Source organism: Epargyreus clarus, unplaced genomic scaffold (assembly GCF_041222505.1).
Source record: "Epargyreus clarus isolate Ecla_fem2 unplaced genomic scaffold, WU_Ecla_fem_2.2 ptg000008l, whole genome shotgun sequence".
In the NCBI taxonomy this organism is placed as follows: Eukaryota; Metazoa; Arthropoda; class Insecta; order Lepidoptera; family Hesperiidae; genus Epargyreus; species Epargyreus clarus.
In genome coordinates this window covers 13,941,410-13,964,264 of record NW_027332216.1, presented here as the reverse complement: position 1 = coordinate 13,964,264, position 22,855 = coordinate 13,941,410, and the positions used below count along the sequence as shown (strand labels likewise).

Here is a 22,855-nt window from a genome sequence, read left to right as displayed (position 1 = left end):
TTTAAGCATGTGTGCAGTCACAGGGAGTCTCTATGTGAGACTGTGAAATTGATTTGGTTATTACTAAACAATTGTCTTGGTTAAAGATGGTTTTACTGTAGCATTTAAAAAAATGCTAATTCACTGCCATAATTTAGGTAGACTAAATTAGCCACAACTCCCTATTATGACCTACGAATGAAAGAAGGTTACTGCCGCAACTGGGGTGGGCCTCAAAAGCATGTCACACAGTTCAAAGGCAGATGAATGGGTACATGAAATAACCAGTGACTTCATCAGAAGCTTACACAAATTTATTATACCTAATAATTACTTTGGATTAAGTACAATGATGTGAAGTTTTGGTGCTACATTGTGTTGGTAAGTTGTTCACATCAGACTATATAATTTAAGTGTGAGAATTGAGTGACAAAAAATGTGTGTATCTGATTTCTAGTCATGTTTTATAATAATAAGGAAAGATTTATTCAATACATAATAAATCCCAAAGATTTTTAATTTATAAATTAAAGAGCTAATTGAAAAATATTTAATTTAAGGTGAATTATTTGAGTTTTAGGTAATAAATCACATGTTAAATGAAGAAATAGCTATGATAAAATTTTAATAGCAACCAAAACATGATGATTTTCCTGTAAAGATTTTGGATGCAACACAATTGTAAAAATTGTACTTATCCATATGATCCAATGACTACATGATGGTAGTAAAAGTAAAAAATATTATATCTTTAAATTGACACAGGCTATGACTATTTTTCTTTCAGTTTAACCTACATTGTCCCACTACCGGGGACTTCCCCAAATGCCTCCACTGCTCTATTTTGTCCCAAGACCATCAAATCATAGCTGTCACGTCATGTTTTGGAGGCCTTCAGGTATCCATTGTGTGATGTCAGCTGGCGTACCTCATTATAACATTAAATTCCAGTAAACGTAGACAAAGGGTGCATAATAATATCAAATCAGAGGATACTTATAGGTTGTTATCCAATCTGAGTCCTGCCTCCGCGCCGCGTCCAGCAGCGGAGGCGGAGGTCAATCGCATTAGTTGTATTGCATCTCGGTCATCTTATCTAGTAGATCATCTCGAATACTCTACACACAATTCTGGGTTTGATCCCAATCAAACGGATTTGCAATGGCCTGCTTTAGATCTAAGTGTGATCATGTGTGTTTATCGTACGCACATCACACTAATCCTTCAAGATGGAAAAGTAAACATATTTATTTATATGCTTAATTTACTTCAACTCCATGAAAACGTGAGAATAGCTTTCAAAATGCTTGAAAAGTGAGAAGTCTTTAATACTACACTTATTACAGCTCGAATCTGCAATCGTGTTCTCCAAGCGAAGGTGTGGGTCAATCGAATTAATTGTCGCGCGTCTCGGGAGCTGATCTTATCTGACGTCGGGGACTCGCAAAATACGCATACTTCGCTTTTTGCTTGCCGGTCATTTGTTCTGGACTAATATCTCCTGTGACGTACGGTGGTAGTAGGTGGAAAGTGCTGTTAGAAGGAATCACTGTATAATTGGTAGTCATCAGTCAACCGATTAACCTTTCTCTTTCCACCTGTATTGAACGAGATTACCTATACCAAAGTTGTAAAAAGTCAATAATAATAAAAACTGTCATCTCAGAAAAAAATCACCTAAAATATCCGTCAACTGACTTGCTCTTCAGACGCCATGATGAGGTGGGTACTTGACAAACGAATGCAGGGATCGAGTTACAGTGAAGCATCAATGATTGCAGCGACCTTATTTACTCACAAAAGGAAACTCATTGAATTGTGGGCGACACTGATATTCTACTGCAACACTTGTACGTTGATTGGTCGTCTTCTTTATACACGAGTGTGTGAAATTATAGTGTTGAATGATGAACTAAGTTTCAGGTCTTTAGGCATAAATCTCACCGAACTCATACACATTCTACGGAATCGTAGACAGCGCCACAAAAGTTAATACAGAAATTAAATTTCTATTGTAAAATGTAAAAAACCTGGTTTATGTGATATGTGAGAGGCTACGCTCCAATAAAGATGGCCTGTTATATCAGATGCCACTGATAGGTTCATATGATTTGTGACAGTTAAATTACTATATCCGCTTGAGCGAGCTTACGGAATTACTGCGGACCTTTACAACGAGCTTTTGTTTTGCTTTTGGTCTGCACGTCCGATCTAAATTTGGGTTAGATTTAGCCGTATAGATTATTGCGAAATGGTTACCTTGTCAAGGTTATGTACTGAAGCTTTTTACTTAGACTACGCCTGTCTGTCCGTCTATCCTTCCGCTTGTCTGTCCATCTCTATCTTTCAATAATTTAAAAAGCTGTATTTTTAACTATCATAATAAGTATGGGATTACGTTTTTGTAGCACATATTGACAAATAATAAAATAGAATATTAAAGAGATCAGGGTATTTCATTTTTGAAGTTTATTTTCTTTAATGTTTGAGGACACAGCGACTTTACTGTAATCACGAGAAATATTCGCTTCCGCGACATGGTAAGATTTACGTTCAAAATTTGTATTTTTTTTTTTATAATATTAGGGTAGCAGACGAGCATGCAGTCCACCTGATGGTAAGTGGCTACTGCCGCCCATGGACATCTGTAATCAACCCCAGATAGGATTAGATATTCCTACCTGAGGTCGGCCACAGATGCGCCGCTACCCCTGAGGACTAAGCTGGAACGCCTCGGAAAAGTCTGTCTCCCTTACCACACCCTTCAAACCGGAACACAGCAGCGCCTAACACTGCTGTTATTAGGTAGAAATAGGTGTGGCGGTGGTGCCGCCGGAGTCGAACCACAAAGGGTTCTACCACCTTCAAAATTTGTAAATTGGTCAAGTTTTTTCCTTACACCTTTAGGCCTCTAAATGTGCTCGCCATTCCTTTGACTACCCTGCCAACATGCAGTTACGCTTTAGCCATAATAATTGAGATAATAAGACCGATCGTTCAATACCGTTCCTTTGGGAATCGTAAAAACAAAAGAAATATTACTGATCTACTTGGCGCGACAGCGGAAACAGAAGATAAAGAAACTGCTTGCAATTTCCTGCAAGATGGTGACTCACATCATGCCTTTAAATCTGTGGAATATAAAATGTGTGCGTCTGTAATATATTTGCCATTTTCTTAGTCTAAATGGCTATCATTGCATCACTGGTATTAGAAAAGATATGGAGGTGGTAAAACAGTTCACTTAGGTGTGTTGTTACTTATAAAGGGGGGTCGTAGGGATAGCAACTCATTTGTGTCCACCACAAATGAGCTTGCACCCTACCTAAATGGTATTGATTACAGATTTCAATGGTAAGTGAAAACCATTAAAACAAATGGGAACATTAATACTTTTTATATTAGTCATATTTTTACGCTACAAGGTATCGCAAACCCGTCTGACGCTATTTTAACGGGACTGTCCACGTGTTACAGTAATTTCTACGAAGAAAATTACGACGACGCGTCTTCGTCCGCTTACAAAAGTTTTTACGGGGAGTAAGATAGTTTATTTTTTTATGTACTGAAATTAATATTGACACGTTGAAGTCGACACGTACAGGGTTCGATCCCCAGCCAGACAGATGTCTGAATGATGAATTTAGATTATAGTTCTATGTTTGTGTGTTTGTGTATTCGTCATTATGTGTGTCCTTGGCACCCACGACACAGTCATCCTAGTGTGACTAGACACACAGGGAATCCTACTGTGGGCTGTAAGTGTAGAAAGCGTCTTTTACTCTCGTATGATTAGAAATTGTGTCCACAAGTTAAACCGCGGGTGGACGGCTTGTTATAAAAACATTGCGTGCTTAAACAAAAGCGTGGTGGCCCCTCCGCCTGCAGTCCTGACTCATTAGTATCAATTAATGTTTTCACTCGGACGAATAAAAACCATTCCGAATGACAGTATCCTATTCATTACATTCTATTATAACTTGTTGGAATAAAGTAGAAGGACGTATCGTCTGCAAGGGACCTGTGTTGATAAATACAAAGTTTACAAACGTTTATCTTTTTTATAAGATTGAAGTACCAAACGAGAGCATTCTAGCTGATGATAAGTGATCACTGCCGACTATAAAAATCTCCAGTCAACTTCATATAGTTAACTTTGGACCGAACCACCACTAAGATAGCCACTTCATACGATATAACATCCGAAGCGAGAGAAAAATCGAAATTTAAATGTTTCGAGGTGGTAGAATATTGCGTGGTTCGAATCCGAAAGCACTACCGCTACACCTACGTCTGCCTCATAACAACAGCATCAAAATTTCAACTACTACATTCCCAAAAACGCAGAGAATTGAACCTAGAACCATGCGAAGACAACTTGATTGAAATCAGTTACGTCGACACTATTCCTAGGTGAATGAGTTACTCTGTACTCATAAACAGCTCAGGTGCTGCTACCTACATACCTCGTTGTAAAATACCGACTATTCTGAAGACCAATAGATGGCGTCAGTAGTGTTCTGAATCACGTTAACGATATGATTGTGTAGCTTGTATAAGTACTGAACGATAGGGTTCAGTGATTGATTAGGATCCCAAAAGGCTCTTGCAGGGTTATAAAAATTCGCTTACATGTTACACTTCAGAGCGCTTTGCAACATGTTCAACGGGTATTAAGTTATTTTTGATATGCCTAAGGTGTCAAACCCTTAGGCTTAGAAATATTTGGAAGGTGGTGGAAGGTGGAACCCTTCTGCTGCAAAGGGGCCACGGCTTATGTCTGCCTAATAATGTTATTAGGGAAATATGTTGTGTTTTACTTTGAAGGGTACAGTAGCGAGTCGAGACGTCCCAACTTAGTCCCCATACTCAATCTCTAAGTACTTATTATGAAAAAAAACGTGTTAATGATCGCAGATCGTTTTCGACCGAGATGTATGTTTTACTTGTATTGCCATGCGCGTATATACTTTTTCCGACAACGTATGCTAAAAATCCTGCCTCTTTTGATAAAATTAGTGCGTTTTCAAAAATCAATAGATACAATAGATTCCTATGGAACTGGGTCACGTGTATTTAGAAAATATAACGATCAAATATAACCTACGCCAAGAAAAGACGTCAAACATAATTTCTTCGTAACATTGAATTAAACAATTCAACAGAAAAAACTTTTTCCTCTTTTTTCGAGAGTGGTCAGAGGTCTGGTCAGTACTCAGTAAAACTCTTTGTTTCCTTTGTGACTATTAAGGGCTGTAGTGCGCATGTTCGAACGCCTCCTCCCCTAAAATTTCTAGAATATCATTGAACAAAAGAGAGCCTATGTATTATTATCACGATGATTCAAATTCAAATACTTATAAAATTGCTACACGAGGCAACTTAGACATCAAATGTAGTAAAATTGAATTCCTATTTGAGTCTATCATATGTTAGGATTCTTATTCGAGATTGATTACAGATGTCCACGAACAGTGGTCACTTTAGATCTACTGTATTCTTGTTTGCTATTTCGATTTCATAAAAATCATTGCCTCGTATCAATTCTTCAATATTAATTGATTGGTGACGTAGGAGACATCTTCAATTGAAAACAATCAAAACATTTTATAGATTCTGTGTTAGTTTGAGAATCTAGTGTTGTCTGCGGCTTCGCTCCCGTTAAAATGTCTCATCTTAATTAATTTCGTATTTAGTTCTATAACTACGAGTATATGGAAATAACTGCTAACTAATAGCGGATTCAGGATTTTCTTTTATAAGTTTTGAAGTTGGGTTTATCAAAGATTTGTCGCCCTCCACACTGACCATTTCCATATACGATGGATTTTCCCTGAAACCTCTGCTCCTTATGTATGAAATGCAGAACTATATGTATGAAATGCAGAACTATACCGAACCATACTGGTTCTACATTTCGTTCTAAAAATTGTACTAAACTATTTTCGATACAAGCAAGCGTTTAACTTGCATAATATTCACGTTAAGGACAAAGACACTGAAACAGTGCCATACATGGCGTTGTATTAATACCGCGGCGATAGAACAATGTTCATACAAAAACATTCCATTAGCTTACAATTGACTCGAGTACAATTACGAAACGAACACACGATGTAAGCATTTTATTTTATATAGATGTCAGGTTTGCTATAATCAACCACAAAGTATTTAATTACAAAATGACTTAAAGAAAAGTATCGGTATCTTCGGTATCGAATTCTTACCTACTACTAAAGCATCGGATCGAACTTCCGAGCTGGCGATTAGATTGAGCGAGTGCTCGATTGAATTGAGTTTTCAAGTACTAGGTAGTAAGTAGTACCGGTATGAATTAAGGCCACCCAATCTGGTTATGGAGGTTTCGGGAAGTTCTCTAGAAGTATACGAGTCTGGAGTCTTTTACGAAACTAGTTGTAGATTGTATGATTAATAAAAATGTAAATTAATTAATTTTCTATTAGTATTATAATAGCATAAGACAATTTTGTATAAGATTTTTATGTTGTCTCGATTCTCTTGAAAATATTCTAATATTTTTCAATTACACTTTTATAATATTTGTAATATTTTTCGACGTGCTGAAATGGATTAACATATACTATAATCATGTTATATTATGTAGCATTACTATATCGTTTTAATTTTTGCTGCTTCATAGAGCATTAGATTACAACAGCAGTGGCATATTGATTGCATTGTAGTACAATCACACACATAAAGCTATTGGAGATATTACGATTATATGTAATCTAGATTGTTCATTTTCATTCATTCGCTGTGAGAAGTTTTAGGTATCGTACATACATTCACAGGAATCGTACAATTTCAAATGTAGAGCATAAAGTTTAGTTATTATAAAGATTTTGATCTGGGTGGATAATTGTAACATGCATATTTCTTAGGTCAGTTAATAAAGTATAACATTTTTACAAGACTACAAGACGCGTGGGTCGCTTGGTTCAATGAGCGTAATAAGTCATTCAATGTATTTGTGAAAATTTGAACATGAAAATTATAAAAAAAAAAAAAATGACAAAATGAAAATGGGCATAGTCATTAATTTTACTTTAACTTGAGCTTACGAATTGCGATTACTGCTGTGATTGACACACCGTTCATTCACTCGCTAATATTTTATAAAATTTATAAGTATAAAAATTATCACGGGTTATTCACATAAAGAGCAATCAACATTATATCTATACTATCAGTGCCATTAAGGCCAATATATATCTATTTTCCATAAATGTTACCAAACCAGAACTATAATTTTCTAGTCATCATACTATTACAAATATTTTTTTCTTATAAAGCTTGCACATGGACAAAGTATATATGCCGAAGAAGCTAAGTACTAAACAATTGGAATCGATACGCGAATGGGGGTATGTCGCCCAAATATATGTACCGTTTATTTATGTGTATTCGATATAACAAACGTTGGCGCCAACATTTTTCGCAAAACAATTCTTAATTGTAGATTTTTTATAGCACTTGCCCGCGTGACTGTACCTCATTTGCATTGTGGCTTAATATTCTTGTCATGCCAACATAATCATAATATGTATTGTACATTATTTTGCTTGTGGGATTTCGCACAAACATAAATATATGTATGACCTTCGTATCATCCAAATTCTAGGCGCATTGCACCAATTTTCACTTAATAATGAACGGATTCTGACTAGAGAAATTATGTCTCTAGGCCAATGTTGGCGCCAATGTTTCTCCCCTATCCACAGCATGGTCCTATATTCGTGCATTAGCGCTTCTACTATACATAAATTAATGTAACTATTTACGTAAGTACATAGAATTCATACGTGGTAGAACCATCTCATAGTAGCCGCCAATGTTGCATAGAAATGAAATCTCCCAGACCAAGGCATGGTATGTCGTTAGAAAGTGGTACATACATATCATCGTAGGCATTACGACTTCTGCTTTTTAATGGTGAATTGTGTTCAGCACGGCGACCGTTCGTATGTATCAGGCCCCGTTAATATATACAGACAGTGAACGTGTCAGACACGGGCCGTGGCAGACAAGATTATATTTTACTATACTATTTTTATTACACTATACTTTTGCGCGGGCACATATTATACGCATTGTATAGGAGAATATTTTTGTCTGCCCCGACACGCGTCTGACAAGCTCTATGTCTGTAGATGTGAATAAATCTTGTTTCCTGTACTGTACGTGGAATTGAATGGTAAAATTTTTGTGACAATTTACGCATCGTTGATTGGCAATGGCGATTGGCGATTCTATTCAAGAGACAAATTCAAAAACTAACAATATGGTTTGATGAACAGAAATAACCGTATTGATGCGTCCTCGTGTAACTTGAACATCGTTCTTTGTGACCGGCTTTTGTCCAAATTTCAAAGGATTAAATTCAAATGAGGCTTTGAAAGCGCTCGAAATGATTGATACTGTGCGACCAATCTTGTTGAGTTACAAAATCTAACACAAGAACGATATTCAAGGATTTCACAAATTGATCATGTGTGTTGTAAGCAGGATGTTTGAAATATGACAGGGAGTTCGAGGTACCGTCACGGCATTTCCCGGGACAAACGCACGTGTGGAGGGTGGCTGGCTGGCTCCAGAGGGGGAGGGCGCGCGCGAGGGAAGAGCTGTACTGTCACGTGGCGCGGGCCGTGGCCTTACTGGTGGTCGTGGCGAGGGACCGACTGCTGAGAGACGAGCCCCTCTCTGTAATAGCTGGAGCTAAGTCCCTACTCCAAGGGTTGCACAGGTAAGCGCTAAAGCGTTGGCCCTAAACTCTGAAATCATCAAAAGGTGCCGTGGAAGCGAAGCCTTTTGACAATTTACCATCTTTACGAGAGCAGTGTCATACGTGTCACTTCAAGGAGACTCTTGTAGGTTACGTAAAGTGACTTTCTTTTGTCCTTTGGCGACAAGTTTGGATATAAATTCAGCGATATAGGTCATGCACCTATATAAAGAATTGCTTTAACCTATTTAACGGTGTTCAGAACGAAATGGCCGTGGGCACCTAATTCTTGAGCCAACTCTGGAGCCAATTAATTATGTTTTCGATCATTTTCCTATCGTAGAATGATTAGAAATACAACTTAATCTCTAGTTGCTAAAATCTTAACTGTATTCTCTAAAAAAACGCTAAAGTTAGTAAAATTTAAATTTCCTACAATATTAGATTCCCTACAATATTATATTAGAATATTTAAATTAAAGTAATAAAGGCGTACCTATTTGTCCGGAGGATTTATTAACATTCTCAAAATTGCGTAAGGGCGGAGCAGTCCCGAATTTCATTTGGTTGGCAATATCAGGCTAAATGTAATATGCAAATACGTTTCAGGTTGCTAGACCTAGCTTTCGGGATGCCCTCGTTGGAGGCGCGCGACCTTGACAAGAAAATACGTGAGGAACGGTCGCGATATTTAGTCGCTGAACTTATTTGTAAGGTGAGGATGGGCACTTGTTTTCGGAAGTAATGTATGACTTAAAAATATTTTGTGGGAATACAAGTGTATATTACCTAAGTGTCTTGAAATGTTTCAATCCGTAAATTGTATTGCGTATTTTATTTATCGAGTATGTCATATCTGTAAACTAATTACTTAATATCTATCGGTATCTGTTTGTCAATAAAATAATCTATTCAAGACGTCATCTGTATACGAAACTGTTAGAACAAAGGTGTTAAGAGGGACATGTGAAATGCTTTAAATCAGCACTATGATTGACTTGGTCAAAGCCTTTTTTAGACTTGCAACCGAAAAACCAAGAATCTGTAGATAATCTACTTTCATTTTTAACATCACCTAAAATATGTTATTACAATTTAGAAGTAGCAAAAAGGGCTACTGCCGCCTATGTCACTTGTCCAAACGCCAGATAAGAGTCCTACCTAACGTCTGGCTATAGGCATTAATAGGTAGAAAAAAGGGGCGGTGGTGTCTCCAGAGTCGAATCTCAGAGAGCTTGTACTACCGCTTTGTACACTTTCTTCCTCTTTCCGTCATTTTCTTTCAATGTTTCTCTAATTTTTATTTCCCGAAAGTTGCCTCATACCCACATCGATAGTTACCATGAACCTTTCTGATTCGTATTGTGCAGCCAGAAAACCAAGAGGACATAGCGGCGCTGGCGGCGTGGGTGACGCGCGCGATGCGGCGCGCCGCGGCCGAGAAGACGGACGCGCGGGACTTGCCGCGCACCGCGCCGCGCGTGCCCTGCCTCTACACCACGCCGCAGCGGACGCAGGCGAGTGTTGTGTCCCACTGAGGGCGACGTGTAGTAGCTACTGCTTATTTATGGGGTTTCCGACTTTGGTTCGACTCTCGAAAAACATGGGCTTGCTGGAAAAAAACCCTTCTCTAAGGTTTGGAAGATTTCTTCCAGACCCATTTTATGAAACCATGAGGAAACTTGGATACCGGCCGATACTCAGTAGAATACAAATGCGTTGATAATATTTTTTTTTACCTCGTAAACAGTGTGTGCACAGAAAAGCTCGTTATAAGTAATTAGTTGAAATAATTGCAAAATGTCTCAAAATAAAAGGTTTTCCATGCTAAAAGAAATCTTCCTTTGGTCTCACTTTTTTAACTGTATCTACGTCAACAAGCCATCATTGTTTTTTGTGTGGGCAGGTGGACCTGCGGCTGTACAAGCGCGAGGTGCTGCGGCGCGCGGCGGGCCCGCTGCAGGCCATCCTGGAGCGCGAGGCGCGCGGCTGGTTCCTGCACTTCCGCGAGCGCCGCGCCGCACACCTCGCCAGCCAGAAGATGCCGCTCAAGGACATCGAGGAGGTACCACACGACGTACACCGTTTCATACTATCTCATTTTTAGGGTTTCGTGCTTAAAGGTAAAAAACGGAACCTTATTAACTGTAAAAATACTAATAATAAAATTAATAATTTAAATTTGGTGGTACGGAACCCTCTGTTTGCTCGCACTCGCACTTAGCCAATTTTTTCTCTTACGTATCCATTATCCCTTCACTTACGAGTACATCCCCATCTAAGGACGTCGCCAAGAGACAGAAAATTCTTTCAAATTTCATCATTAAAACGAAGTAGCTATAGGACATACGCAAATTTTCCTTCCAACTCCTCCTCTATATTGCTTTTTTAGTTAGAATTTTTATTAAGGTTTTATATTTTATTTTTGAGATTTGAGATATCTTTATTCTCATAAGAATATACATTGACTTACATGAGAATTTCTTAAAAAGTAAAATAAGAATGCACAATAGAAGTAGAACATTTTTTATAATAAATGTTTAAAGTATTTTTGAGTAATTTTAATGAGTAAACTTCAGGAGGTGAGCGCAGCGGCGATGCGTGAGTACGTGACGCGGGTGTGCAACGCGGTGCTGGCGTGCGAGCAGCTGCGCGCGCTCGGCTCGCAGCTGCCGGAGCTGCTCACCGCACAGCTCAGAGCCGCCGTCATCGTCAACAGGTGAGGGGAGCGGGTTGGAGTACGTGACGGGGGTGTGGTGCAATTAACATAGATAGATTTTGGAAGAACATTGACTTTATTGTTTTAATTTATGAGATATTTTTTGTTAAAACTTAACAACAGATTTATATTGTAATATTAGTGTTTCATGTTATGTAAGTGGCGCTTTGAAAGCCGAAAGTTGCTGTTCGATAATTTTTTCTGAACCGATTTTTGCCTATAGGTAATGACATTTTTTAAGACCATATAAATATGTATGTAATAATGTATCTTATAATCTTAAAATTGTGGAACACAGTAAAATCATGCAATTGATAAATATATAATATTGTTAGCAAAACTGGCAGAGTAACATTATTTATAAAGATCGGAAAATAAGGGTCTACAGTGCCCTTTTATACGCCCACTTTTAGTTAATACCCACATTTGACAATGAAATTTCTATGCCTCCGTGTTTCACAGAGCGGAGGAGGGCGTGCGTCGCAAGCTGGAGGCGGGGCTGGCGACGGCGGAGGCGCGCGTGTGCGCGGCGCACCCGGTGCTGGCGCGCGCGGGCGCGTGGCGGCGCGAGCGCCTGGCCGCCGCCGCGCGCCGCCTGCGCGCCGAGCTGCGCTGGGCGCCCGCCGAGGACGCCGCGCAGGCCATGCAGGCGCACCGCCTGCACCAGCACAGATACTTCCTGCTGCGCGACCTCGCCTTCCTGCGCGACCGCGAGCCGCTGCTCATGAAGGTACGGCGCCGCACAGAACCGGCGACACGGCAACACGCCACGTATTTACTTTGAAAAATATTAATAGCAGGCTTTGTGACTACCGAGACTTACCCCTTTTATGTATATCAGCTCGTAGTTAATTATGTTGCACGAATTATACCAATGGAAGTTTCTTGACACTATAAGTCTAATAATACACTGTTATTGGTGACAAAATGATACAAAAATATTGTAACTTTGCTACTTAAAATTTTACTACTATGACTTAATATTATTGAGTTACTATGTTCAATAAAAATATTTTCATTGTAATATCTCGTCCCTGGACAAACGGTGTATTGGAACTTTTCGATTTTGAATTTGTTTTTAGAATGATATTATAATAACAATGAATTCGACAGGAGCTCCGAGCAGCGAAGACTCCGACGCGCGAGTTCCGCTGGGCGACGCGCATCTGGTTCGCGCGCAACTGGACCGTGACGCGGCACTTCCGCGGGCGCGCCGAGCGCATCCCCACCGTCATCAGCGCGCGCGCCACCTCCATCGTCACGCCGCGCTCCGACCCCTCGCAGCCCGTGTTCCTCGCCGAGCGCGACTCCACCGCCACCACCACCACGCGCTGGCCCGCCTGGCGCCTGCTCGCCCTGGCGCACAGGTGCGTGTCCCCCCGCCACCGCCCCGCGCTGGCCGCCTGGCGCCTGCTCGCCCTGGCGCACAGGTGCGTGTCCCCCCGCCACCGCCCCGCGCTGGCCGCCTGGCGCCTGCTCGCCCTGGCGCACAGGTGCGTGTCCCCCCGCCACCGCCCCGCGCTGGCCGCCTGGCGCCTGCTCGCCCTGGCGCACAGGTGCGTGTCCCCCCGCCACCGCCCCGCGCTGGCCGCCTGGCGCCTGCTCGCCCTGGCGCACAGGTGCGTGTCCCCCCGCCACCGCCCCGCGCTGGCCGCCTGGCGCCTGCTCGCCCTGGCGCACAGGTGCGTGTCCCCCCGCCACCGCCCCGCGCTGGCCGCCTGGCGCCTGCTCGCCCTGGCGCACAGGTGCGTGTCCCCCCGCCACCGCCCCGCGCTGGCCGCCTGGCGCCACAGTTCGTCCGTCCGTGATTGGATGTAGTGTCTAATAGAACTTATACACAATCGTTTCTGTACTTCAAAGAACATATATTGTATTTTATTTAGGTGAGCCTTCACCTTGTGTATTCGATATGTTCTCGTAACATATAAATGTGACATTTTGCACAGGACGTGGTGCTGGTGCTGGAACATGATGTTCGTGCTGGGCGTAGTGGTGCCGTGGTGGTCGCCGCTGGCGCTGCGCACTCTGCTCAGCGTGAAGCCCTTCGTGCCCGACCTCGAGCTCTCGCAGGTACGACACGCACCACTAACACTATAATATGTTGATTTTAATGACCAAAAGCTGTAAAAATGTGGTCTATTTGGACCATACAGTCCAAAAAAAGGTATTAAAAAAATCATTCTTAAATGAAGTTTAAATAGTCATAGGTCTACAAAATATGCGATTATTTATCCATTAAGCAGGTCATTCGCCTTATACCTACGTGCCGCGCCTTACTTGTAAAATATTGCAATATTGTAGTGTTTTTTGTAATAATGTTTTGTTGAATTAATTACAGGTGAACGGCACTCTGTTCCCGAAACGCAGTAGTGAAACACAAACGATGTGGTCCCGGTTGTTGAAGCTGTGGAGGCATATATCGAAAGAACGGACGAGATTCGAGACAGAACCGGATACAGGTTCGTGTAGTCTTAATTGCGACTACGCTAAATATTAGTAAAAAAAAATTTTAAATAAACTTTTATTCCGAAACATAATGGGTTATTACGAGATTATGACGTCATAATAAACGTTAAAAAAATATTACATGTAAAGCCGGCTACAGACTCTCGCGAGATGTCTTGCCGAGAAATCTCGCCAAAAAATTGCGCGAGAACCGAGAAGGTATTTACATTCATGCGACCTTCTCATTCGCATTCTCGATCGTTATCGAGAATGGACGTCAATGCAGCGGCCATATTTACACAACAATATACAATGTCAAGGTCGCACTGAGACCGAAGAAGAATGTGATGCCGTTCTTTTTTCTCGGGGTTTCTCGGCGTGAGTCTGTAGCCGGGGTAAAAATGCAGACAATTTAAAACAAATCATTTGAAAGACATTTTAAATACGGAAATATCTTTTTTTTGTAACGCAGGTCTCCTCGGCAAGGGTCTGAGCCGTCAAGCGAACCGTCTGTGGAACTACGGCGTGGTGGGCGGGCTGGGCTCGCTGGCGCTGCTGCTGCTGTTCCCGCTGGCGGCGCTGCTGGCGAGCGCGCTGTCGCTGGCCGCCGCCGCCACGGTGCCGCTCTGGATGCCCGCGCTCACGCTCGCGCTGCACGCGCTCAACGCGCTCGTGTACGAGCTCGACTGCCCGGACCCTGCCAGGCTGAACAGGTAGCTGTTTTTATATACAATAAAGGAGTAGCCATAGATTACTATAGATTACTCACTCCTAACGAGAAAATGTAACCAGTTTTGACAATTGCAATTGTCACTGTCATCTATTTTTGTGTTTGAAAAATTATAAAAAAATGTAGTTTTTAGATCATTTACGAATGAAACGATATTTCTCCGAACGTTTTTCGATTTCGTGTTTTTGCACCACTTAACTGCGCATAATGTTGTTGGGTTGACATAACTTACCTGTTTCTCGTTACCTTACATTGCTACATGTGTACGTGTCGAAATAAGTGTTTTCCACGCCACACTGCTAGTCCGCTCTAAATATAGAAACTAGTCGCGTTGCAACAGCTACTTGTAGATATTAGCGGGATGAACCGCTCCGCTGCCCGCTGCCCGCTCTCGCCCACGGGTACATAGCTACGTTAGTGTGCCCTTACGTTACAGAGTACATGCTAACCAACTCTGCGCGTAACAACTTCAGTGCGGACTAGACGTCTGACGCTGACTATAGCGTGTAACGGTTTGTCGCAGATGGCTGGTGCTGTTCGAGGTGTTGTTGTGGCGCATCGGGCTGCTGGGCGTGCTGCAGCCGGCGCTGGCGCTGTGCGTGGCGCTCGTGCTGTGCCCGCTTGCCGCACTCGTGCTGCTCGTCGGTACGCTCTTTAACATGTATATGGCTATGTTATTATTAACTAAGTGCAAGTCGAACTCGCACATGGAGTTACAATTTAAAGTGTGTAAGTACGGTTCTCATTTGAATTAATGTAACCGTTTAAAGTGGGTAAAAGTCGATTTTAAAGATTCTGTTACATATAATCTAATCAAGACATGGTAAAAACAGTATATGTGTAGCTACATTATAAAAGTCGATTTCAAAATCATCGTAGATTTGGCCACTTTTCACTCCCCAGGCGGCGTGAGCTGGTGGGCGGCTCGCGGCGTGTGGGAGGCGCTGGCGTGGCGCGCCGTGATCTCGCGCGCCGCCCGCGTGCCCGCGCACGACTCCGCCTTCTGCCGCCGCGTGGCCGGCCCCGGCCTGCACTGCAAGACCTGGTACCAGATCACGTGAGTACACACAGTACACACACATGCGCTGGCGTGGCGCGCCGTGATCTCGCGCGCCGCCCGCGTGCCCGCGCACGACTCCGCCTTCTGCCGCCGCGTGGCCGGCCCCGGCCTGCACTGCAAGACCTGGTACCAGATCACGTGAGTACACACAGTACACACACATGCGCTGGCGTGGCGCGCCGTGATCTCGCGCGCCGCCCGCGTGCCCGCGCACGACTCCGCCTTCTGCCGCCGCGTGGCCGGCCCCGGCCTGCACTGCAAGACCTGGTACCAGATCACGTGAGTACACACAGTACACACACATGCGCTGGCGTGGCGCGCCGTGATCTCGCGCGCCGCCCGCGTGCCCGCGCACGACTCCGCCTTCTGCCGCCGCGTGGCCGGCCCCGGCCTGCACTGCAAGACCTGGTACCAGATCACGTGAGTACACACAGTACACACACATGCGCTGGCGTGGCGCGCCGTGATCTCGCGCGCCGCCCGCGTGCCCGCGCACGACTCCGCCTTCTGCCGCCGCGTGGCCGGCCCCGGCCTGCACTGCAAGACCTGGTACCAGATCACGTGAGTACACACAGTACACACACATGCGCTGGCGTGGCGCGCCGTGATCTCGCGCGCCGCCCGCGTGCCCGCGCACGACTCCGCCTTCTGCCGCCGCGTGGCCGGCCCCGGCCTGCACTGCAAGACCTGGTACCAGATCACGTGAGTACACACAGTACACACACATGCGCTGGCGTGGCGCGCCGTGATCTCGCGCGCCGCCCGCGTGCCCGCGCACGACTCCGCCTTCTGCCGCCGCGTGGCCGGCCCCGGCCTGCACTGCAAGACCTGGTACCAGATCACGTGAGTACACACAGTACACACACATGCGCTGGCGTGGCGCGCCGTGATCTCGCGCGCCGCCCGCGTGCCCGCGCACGACTCCGCCTTCTGCCGCCGCGTGGCCGGCCCCGGCCTGCACTGCAAGACCTGGTACCAGATCACGTGAGTACACTGCTACTCCTATTTCTGCCTAATAAGAGCTGTGTTAAGCGAAACTATGTTCCGTTTTGAAAGATGTAGTAAGGGAAACATATTTTTTCCAGGGCATTCCAGTTTAATTTTTAGAGGGAGTGAGTCGACCGCTGCTAGGAAATTCATCTTATCTGGGGTTGATTACAAACGTCTATGAGCGGCAGTAGCCACTTACCAGTAGGTGGAATGCATGCTGGTTTATTACTCCTATATTATGAAATACAAAAAAATATATATTAAAAAAAACACTACAAATACACTTGGTGGACGTGTTGCAGTGCGGCGCAAGCGCTGGCGGCGGTGTGCGCGCGCGGCGAGCTGGAGGCGCTGGCGCTGTGGGCGGCCGACACCGAGGCGGCCATCGAGCGCCCGCTGCGGGACTACGCGCACTTCGTCGACGCCTGCTTCGGGCCCTTCTCCGTGCAGATCGCCAAGGTCGGTGCTCCCGTCGCTCGCGGCTACTGGTGCGGCACTGCTGTGGGCACTGGCGCTGTGGGCGGCCGACACCGATGAAATATAAAAAAGTCAACAGGACATTTTCATAAGAATATCATAAAAATATCAATTTCATAATTTGTGAATTGTTAGCTTAAACTTTGTTTCTCTATATTTTCAGAGCAACCCAAATTGTATAATTTCACGAAAGATAATGTTTAAAGATCTTATTATATAAATTTTAATTTTATGTATTCAGACCGGAGCCTACAAGCAGCTAGAGAAGGAGTGCAGCGAGCTGGTGGCGTCGGCGCGGGAAAAGCTGGCGTCGCGGCGGCGCGAGCTCGCCTTGCCGCTGTCCGACGCCGCACGGGCTCGGGTTCGATTACCTGCTCAGGATTTGAGGGTGAGAACCGTTACATTACTTTTAATTGAAACATATTATGATTAGCTTCTTCAGACCATTTTTAAGGTGGCACCCTTTCCTTTATACATTTTTGTAGGTATTATATAATCAAATTTTGTTCAACATCTCTTATTCGCTTATCTTAACAAATCTGGCTCGAAGGACCAAACACAGATAAGATACAAATCCAAACACGTTGTAAGATAACGATAAATTTAATTGTAACCGTACGATGACAATGGCGAATAGAAAAATATTAATAGAAAAATGTCGCAAAGGATTAAAAAAAAAATGTTTTCGCAAGAAATAATTTATGTATGCGTAAATACTATTTAGAACGGTATTTCCATAGAAAGCAATTCACGCGTCGGCACTGGAACTGTCGCGTGCGTGGGGCGAGGCGGCGCGCGGGGAGGAGTGGTGGGCGGCGCGCGGCCTGGCGCCCGGCGACTGGCACGCGCTCGCCGCCAACATGCTCGTCGAGGTAACGCGGGGCGGGTGCGGGGGACGCGGGGGGAGTGGTGGGCGGCGCGCGGCCTGGCGCCCGGCGACTGGCACGCGCTCGCCGCCAACATGCTCGTCGAGGTAACGCGGGGCGGGTGCGGGGCACGTGCGGGGCGCGGGGGGAGTGGTGGGCGGCGCGCGGCCTGGCGCCCGGCGACTGGCACGCGCTCGCCGCCAACATGCTCGTCGAGGTAACGCGGGGCGGGTGCGGGGGACGCGGGGGGAGTGGTGGGCGGCGCGCGGCCTGGCGCCCGGCGACTGGCACGCGCTCGCCGCCAACATGCTCGTCGAGGTAACGCGGGGCGGGTGCGGGGCACGTGCGGGGCGCGGGGGGAGTGGTGGGCGGCGCGCGGCCTGGCGCCCGGCGACTGGCACGCGCTCGCCGCCAACATGCTCGTCGAGGTAACGCGGGGCGGGTGCGGGGGACGCGGGGGGAGTGGTGGGCGGCGCGCGGCCTGGCGCCCGGCGACTGGCACGCGCTCGCCGCCAACATGCTCGTCGAGGTAACGCGGGGCGGGTGCGGGGCGCGGGGGGAGTGGTGGGCGGCGCGCGGCCTGGCGCCCGGCGACTGGCACGCGCTCGCCGCCAACATGCTCGTCGAGGTAACGCGGGGCGGGTGCGGGGGACGCGGGGGGAGTGGTGGGCGGCGCGCGGCCTGGCGCCCGGCGACTGGCACGCGCTCGCCGCCAACATGCTCGTCGAGGTAACGCGGGGCGGGTGCGGGGGACGCGGGGGGAGTGGTGGGCGGCGCGCGGCCTGGCGCCCGGCGACTGGCACGCGCTCGCCGCCAACATGCTCGTCGAGGTAACGCGGGGCGGGTGCGGGGGACGCGGGGGGAGTGGTGGGCGGCGCGCGGCCTGGCGCCCGGCGACTGGCACGCGCTCGCCGCCAACATGCTCGTCGAGGTAACGCGGGGCGGGTGCGGGGGACGCGGGGGGAGTGGTGGGCGGCGCGCGGCCTGGCGCCCGGCGACTGGCACGCGCTCGCCGCCAACATGCTCGTCGAGGTAACGCGGGGCGGGTGCGGGGCACGTGCGGGGCGCGGGGGGAGTGGTGGGCGGCGCGCGGCCTGGCGCCCGGCGACTGGCACGCGCTCGCCGCCAACATGCTCGTCGAGGTAACGCGGGGCGGGTGCGGGGGACGCGGGGGGAGTGGTGGGCGGCGCGCGGCCTGGCGCCCGGCGACTGGCACGCGCTCGCCGCCAACATGCTCGTCGAGGTAACGCGGGGCGGGTGTGGGGGACGTGCGGGGTGCGGGCAGAGAGTGCACCATGAGATTGCATACTTATATTACTCTCTATCGAACGTATTTTTTATTTTAGATGTTTATCCACTGAGTTATGTGTTTACAAGTTAAGTTTTTGAAAAAATTACGTGGCTGCCACGATTCGTATCAAAAGCCATATTTGCTTACTATAGTATAATCCGCGCCAAACTGCTAGTCCGCTCTGAAGTTGTTGCGAGCAGGTGTAGTCATACAATTTGCTACGGCGACGCGATTCATTTCTATATTCAGAGGACTAGCGGTTTGGCGCGGACTATATCAGCAGACGCATTCAGCTATATGTCACGTGCGTTGACAGGTGTGTAGTGTACAAACAGGCTCTTAGGTATTGAGAGGTGTGTTACTATGTTGTAGTCTTTATTGTAACTGTCCTAATACTAAGTTTTCCTAACTTATGTAAGTATGCGTGTCACGCACACTGCAGGTGTTCGACGCGGAGACGCTGGTGGCGCTGGAGGAGCGCGAGGCGCGGCTGCCGCTGGAGGCGGGCGCGGGCGCGCGCGCGTGGGAGGCGCGCTGCGCCCGCGCACTCGCGCCGCCCGACGTGCTCGCCGAGCGCGCAGACTGGGCCGCCGCGCCCGGTACACGCACACTAATATATCTAACTGTAGTCTGTAGTCATAGATTACTAAAGATTACTCACTCCTAACAAGAAAATGTAACCAGACAATTGAAATTGTCACAGCCATCTATTTTCGTATTTGAAAAATATTAAAAAAATGTACTTTTTAGATCATTTACGCATGAAACGATATTTCTCCCCACTTTTTCTTCGATTTCGCGTTTTTGCACCACTTAACTGCGCAAGTCGGCATTGTTCTGCGTAAATTGCATGTATTAAATGGCTGACACAATTGTCAGCCGTTTAAACCATTTAATAGCTTCCTTCAATTACAAGGTGGTGAGATATCTATACTTATCTATGTCTGTAGTCTGTAGTTTTGAAGGTGGTAGAACCCTTTGTGATTCGACTCCAGCGGCACTACCGCCACACCTATTTCTGACTTATAACAGCAGTGTTAAGCGCTGCTGTGTTCTGGTTTGAAGGGTTTGGTAAGGGAGACATACTATTCCGAGGTATTCCAGCTTAGTCCTCAGGAGTAGCGGTGCATCTGTGGCCGACCTCAGGTAGGAATATCTAATCCTATCTGGGGTTGATTACAGATGTCCATGGGCGGCAGTGTCCACTTACCATCAGGTGGACTTCGTGCTCGTCTGCTACTCCTAAATTTTAAAAAAAAAAGCATTTCAAATATTTAAGTCTAATCTATGAACTATAGTCGTCACAATTTAATAGGCCCATTTTGACACATGCCATCGCTAGGCACTAAGCATGTGTCATACAAATCGATAACCAAAGAAACCGATTTTTACGACAAATCGATTACAACCCCACATCGTGTTATTTAGATTACTTGATATTTTGTAAACACAATATTTATTTAATATTTTTCTAAATTATTTTTTCTTAATAAAAAGAGGAAAATAAAATAAAATCTACTGTAATTTAAAAATTTAAGCATGTTTAGAAGATTAAATAAAGCATCTCTTATAAACTGTATTTTTTTCGTTTTATCATTCACTAAGAAACAAAGTCTTGATTACAAGTATTGTTGTTATGATGAAAAACGGAAAAATAATTAGTTATTGGTAATTCTAAATTTCGATTATTTGAAAGTAATCGATTATAGCTTCTTCCGAATGCTTTGAAGCTGCAAGCTATCCGTCACGTGGTCGTAAATTGCCTGCTAAAAAGTTAGTTTAAGACATTAATGAGATTAGTATGGCATGTGTCAAAATGGGCCTATTAAATTGTGACGACTATAAGCTTATATATCATACAACAAGGCGTCCCTCCCCGCAGGTGTGTGGGGCGAGTGGGGCGGCGCGGCGGCGCCCCGCGTGCGCGCGCCCGCGCTGGAGGCCAGCGCCTTCAGCCCGCGCGCGCCGCACCAGCCGCCCGTGCCGCACCCCGCCACCGTCGCGCTCGTGCTGCACAACCGGTACGCACGCACACACACACACACACACACACACACACGCGCACACACACACACACACACACTTACCACGCGATGAAAACATACCAGCGCGCATACACACAGCCCACGCACACGTACACACTGACCACGCAGAGAATAAAAGAAAACTTACGAGTGCTCGTGCACACACACAACACCGCTGCCGCTGCTGTGCGCACCGTTCCAGCTGGTGGCGTGCCTGCTGTAGAGCGACGCGGCGCTGCATATGCTGCATGCATTGCTAAGGCACAGAGAAAGACATATGCGTGCGCGCATACACACACAAACAATAACCACGCATGATTATTTAGATAATGCATTAACAGTAAAGGTGCCTTACGTGTTGTGCATGTTTATAGCCGCACACGCATTACAATACAAGTATAAGATATGCGTGCGGGCGTAAGTACGTGTGAATAACTAAGCATCCTTACACTACCATAATATACCAAAACGAATGTTGTCCTTTTATGAAAATTTACCAATATTTTCTATTTCAGGGAATCTGACAATCCCGTGCCGCTGGACTCTGAACTGTGTGCCGAGATACTGAAGACATTAGAAGACGCGCCCGACTGTGACGATGGTAGGAGAGGTAACTTTAGTTTTTATGTATAATCGCACCACGAAATCAATAATATACGTTGACATTTGTAATGAATAAGGAAATTAACTTTACTTTAAACCAAACCATAACATTTTACAAATTGGACATACATAGGATCAGTTTGATCGAAGTTTTATAACTTCACTGTGTGTGCAGTCAAACAAGTTATGAGAAAGGAAATGGTTTATAATATTAATACTTACACAATATACCATTATAACACTATAAGAATAGCTAATGTGTCGCTGACTTTGATGGCGAGTTATTCGTAAGTGTGGATCAGCACACATAGGATATCATAGCTCCATACTACAGCGCCAATATTCATGTTTATATGAATGAATGAATGAATTTATTTATTTGTAAAAGCATGCGGTTATAAAGGTTGTTCATATATAATTATTGCATTAATTCAAATTCAAACATTACAAAGTAGTGCATAGTATGCATGTATGTGTGTGTGTGTGTGTCGCAGAGGGCGTGGAGCGGTACCGCGGCGGCGGCAGCTCGGCGAGCAGCTCGGCGAGCGGCTCGGAGTCGCCCGCCGCGCCGCGCGCCTCGCCGCCGCGCTCGCTCGACGCCGACCAGCTCTGCAGGTAACCGCCGCTAGTACGACTACCACCAATTAAGGCCTGGCCAAACAGAACGCTTATTTTAGTGCCGCGCTAGGCGTCAGCGATAGAACAAAATCCTAACGCCGTGCTCTAGCGCTGAGTTGCGTTGTGCGAAGTTACTACTGGGTCACACAGAACGGTCACACAGCGCGTACGCTTGTCGCGCGTACGTTTTTTTTTTTTTCAAAATTAACTCGTTCGATTCCCGCTAGGCTAGGCTAGGCTAGGGAAAAAGATATTTTAAAAAATGAATGACGAAGTATTCGTTTTTATTAAAATCGGCCTCGTAACT

General features: G+C 45.8%; 1 protein-coding gene across 1 annotated transcript in view; it reads left to right on the top strand.

The window, feature by feature from the left end:
• Positions 1-22,855, top strand: part of LOC140744527 (uncharacterized) — a 30,432-nt gene that overhangs the window by 1,231 nt on the left and 6,346 nt on the right. Inside the window, exons 3-22 of the mRNA XM_073076155.1 lie at positions 7,296-7,367; positions 8,528-8,746; positions 9,335-9,440; positions 10,096-10,242; positions 10,632-10,790; positions 11,305-11,444; positions 11,907-12,174; positions 12,558-12,811; positions 13,391-13,514; positions 13,783-13,903; positions 14,362-14,602; positions 15,143-15,264; positions 15,523-15,676; positions 16,972-17,128; positions 17,388-17,534; positions 17,887-18,018; positions 19,746-19,908; positions 21,150-21,324; positions 21,843-21,937; positions 22,425-22,545. Coding sequence (XP_072932256.1) covers positions 7,296-7,367; positions 8,528-8,746; positions 9,335-9,440; positions 10,096-10,242; positions 10,632-10,790; positions 11,305-11,444; positions 11,907-12,174; positions 12,558-12,811; positions 13,391-13,514; positions 13,783-13,903; positions 14,362-14,602; positions 15,143-15,264; positions 15,523-15,676; positions 16,972-17,128; positions 17,388-17,534; positions 17,887-18,018; positions 19,746-19,908; positions 21,150-21,324; positions 21,843-21,937; positions 22,425-22,545 — 3,117 coding nt within the window. The remainder of the gene's footprint in view (positions 1-7,295; positions 7,368-8,527; positions 8,747-9,334; positions 9,441-10,095; positions 10,243-10,631; positions 10,791-11,304; positions 11,445-11,906; positions 12,175-12,557; positions 12,812-13,390; positions 13,515-13,782; positions 13,904-14,361; positions 14,603-15,142; positions 15,265-15,522; positions 15,677-16,971; positions 17,129-17,387; positions 17,535-17,886; positions 18,019-19,745; positions 19,909-21,149; positions 21,325-21,842; positions 21,938-22,424; positions 22,546-22,855) is intronic.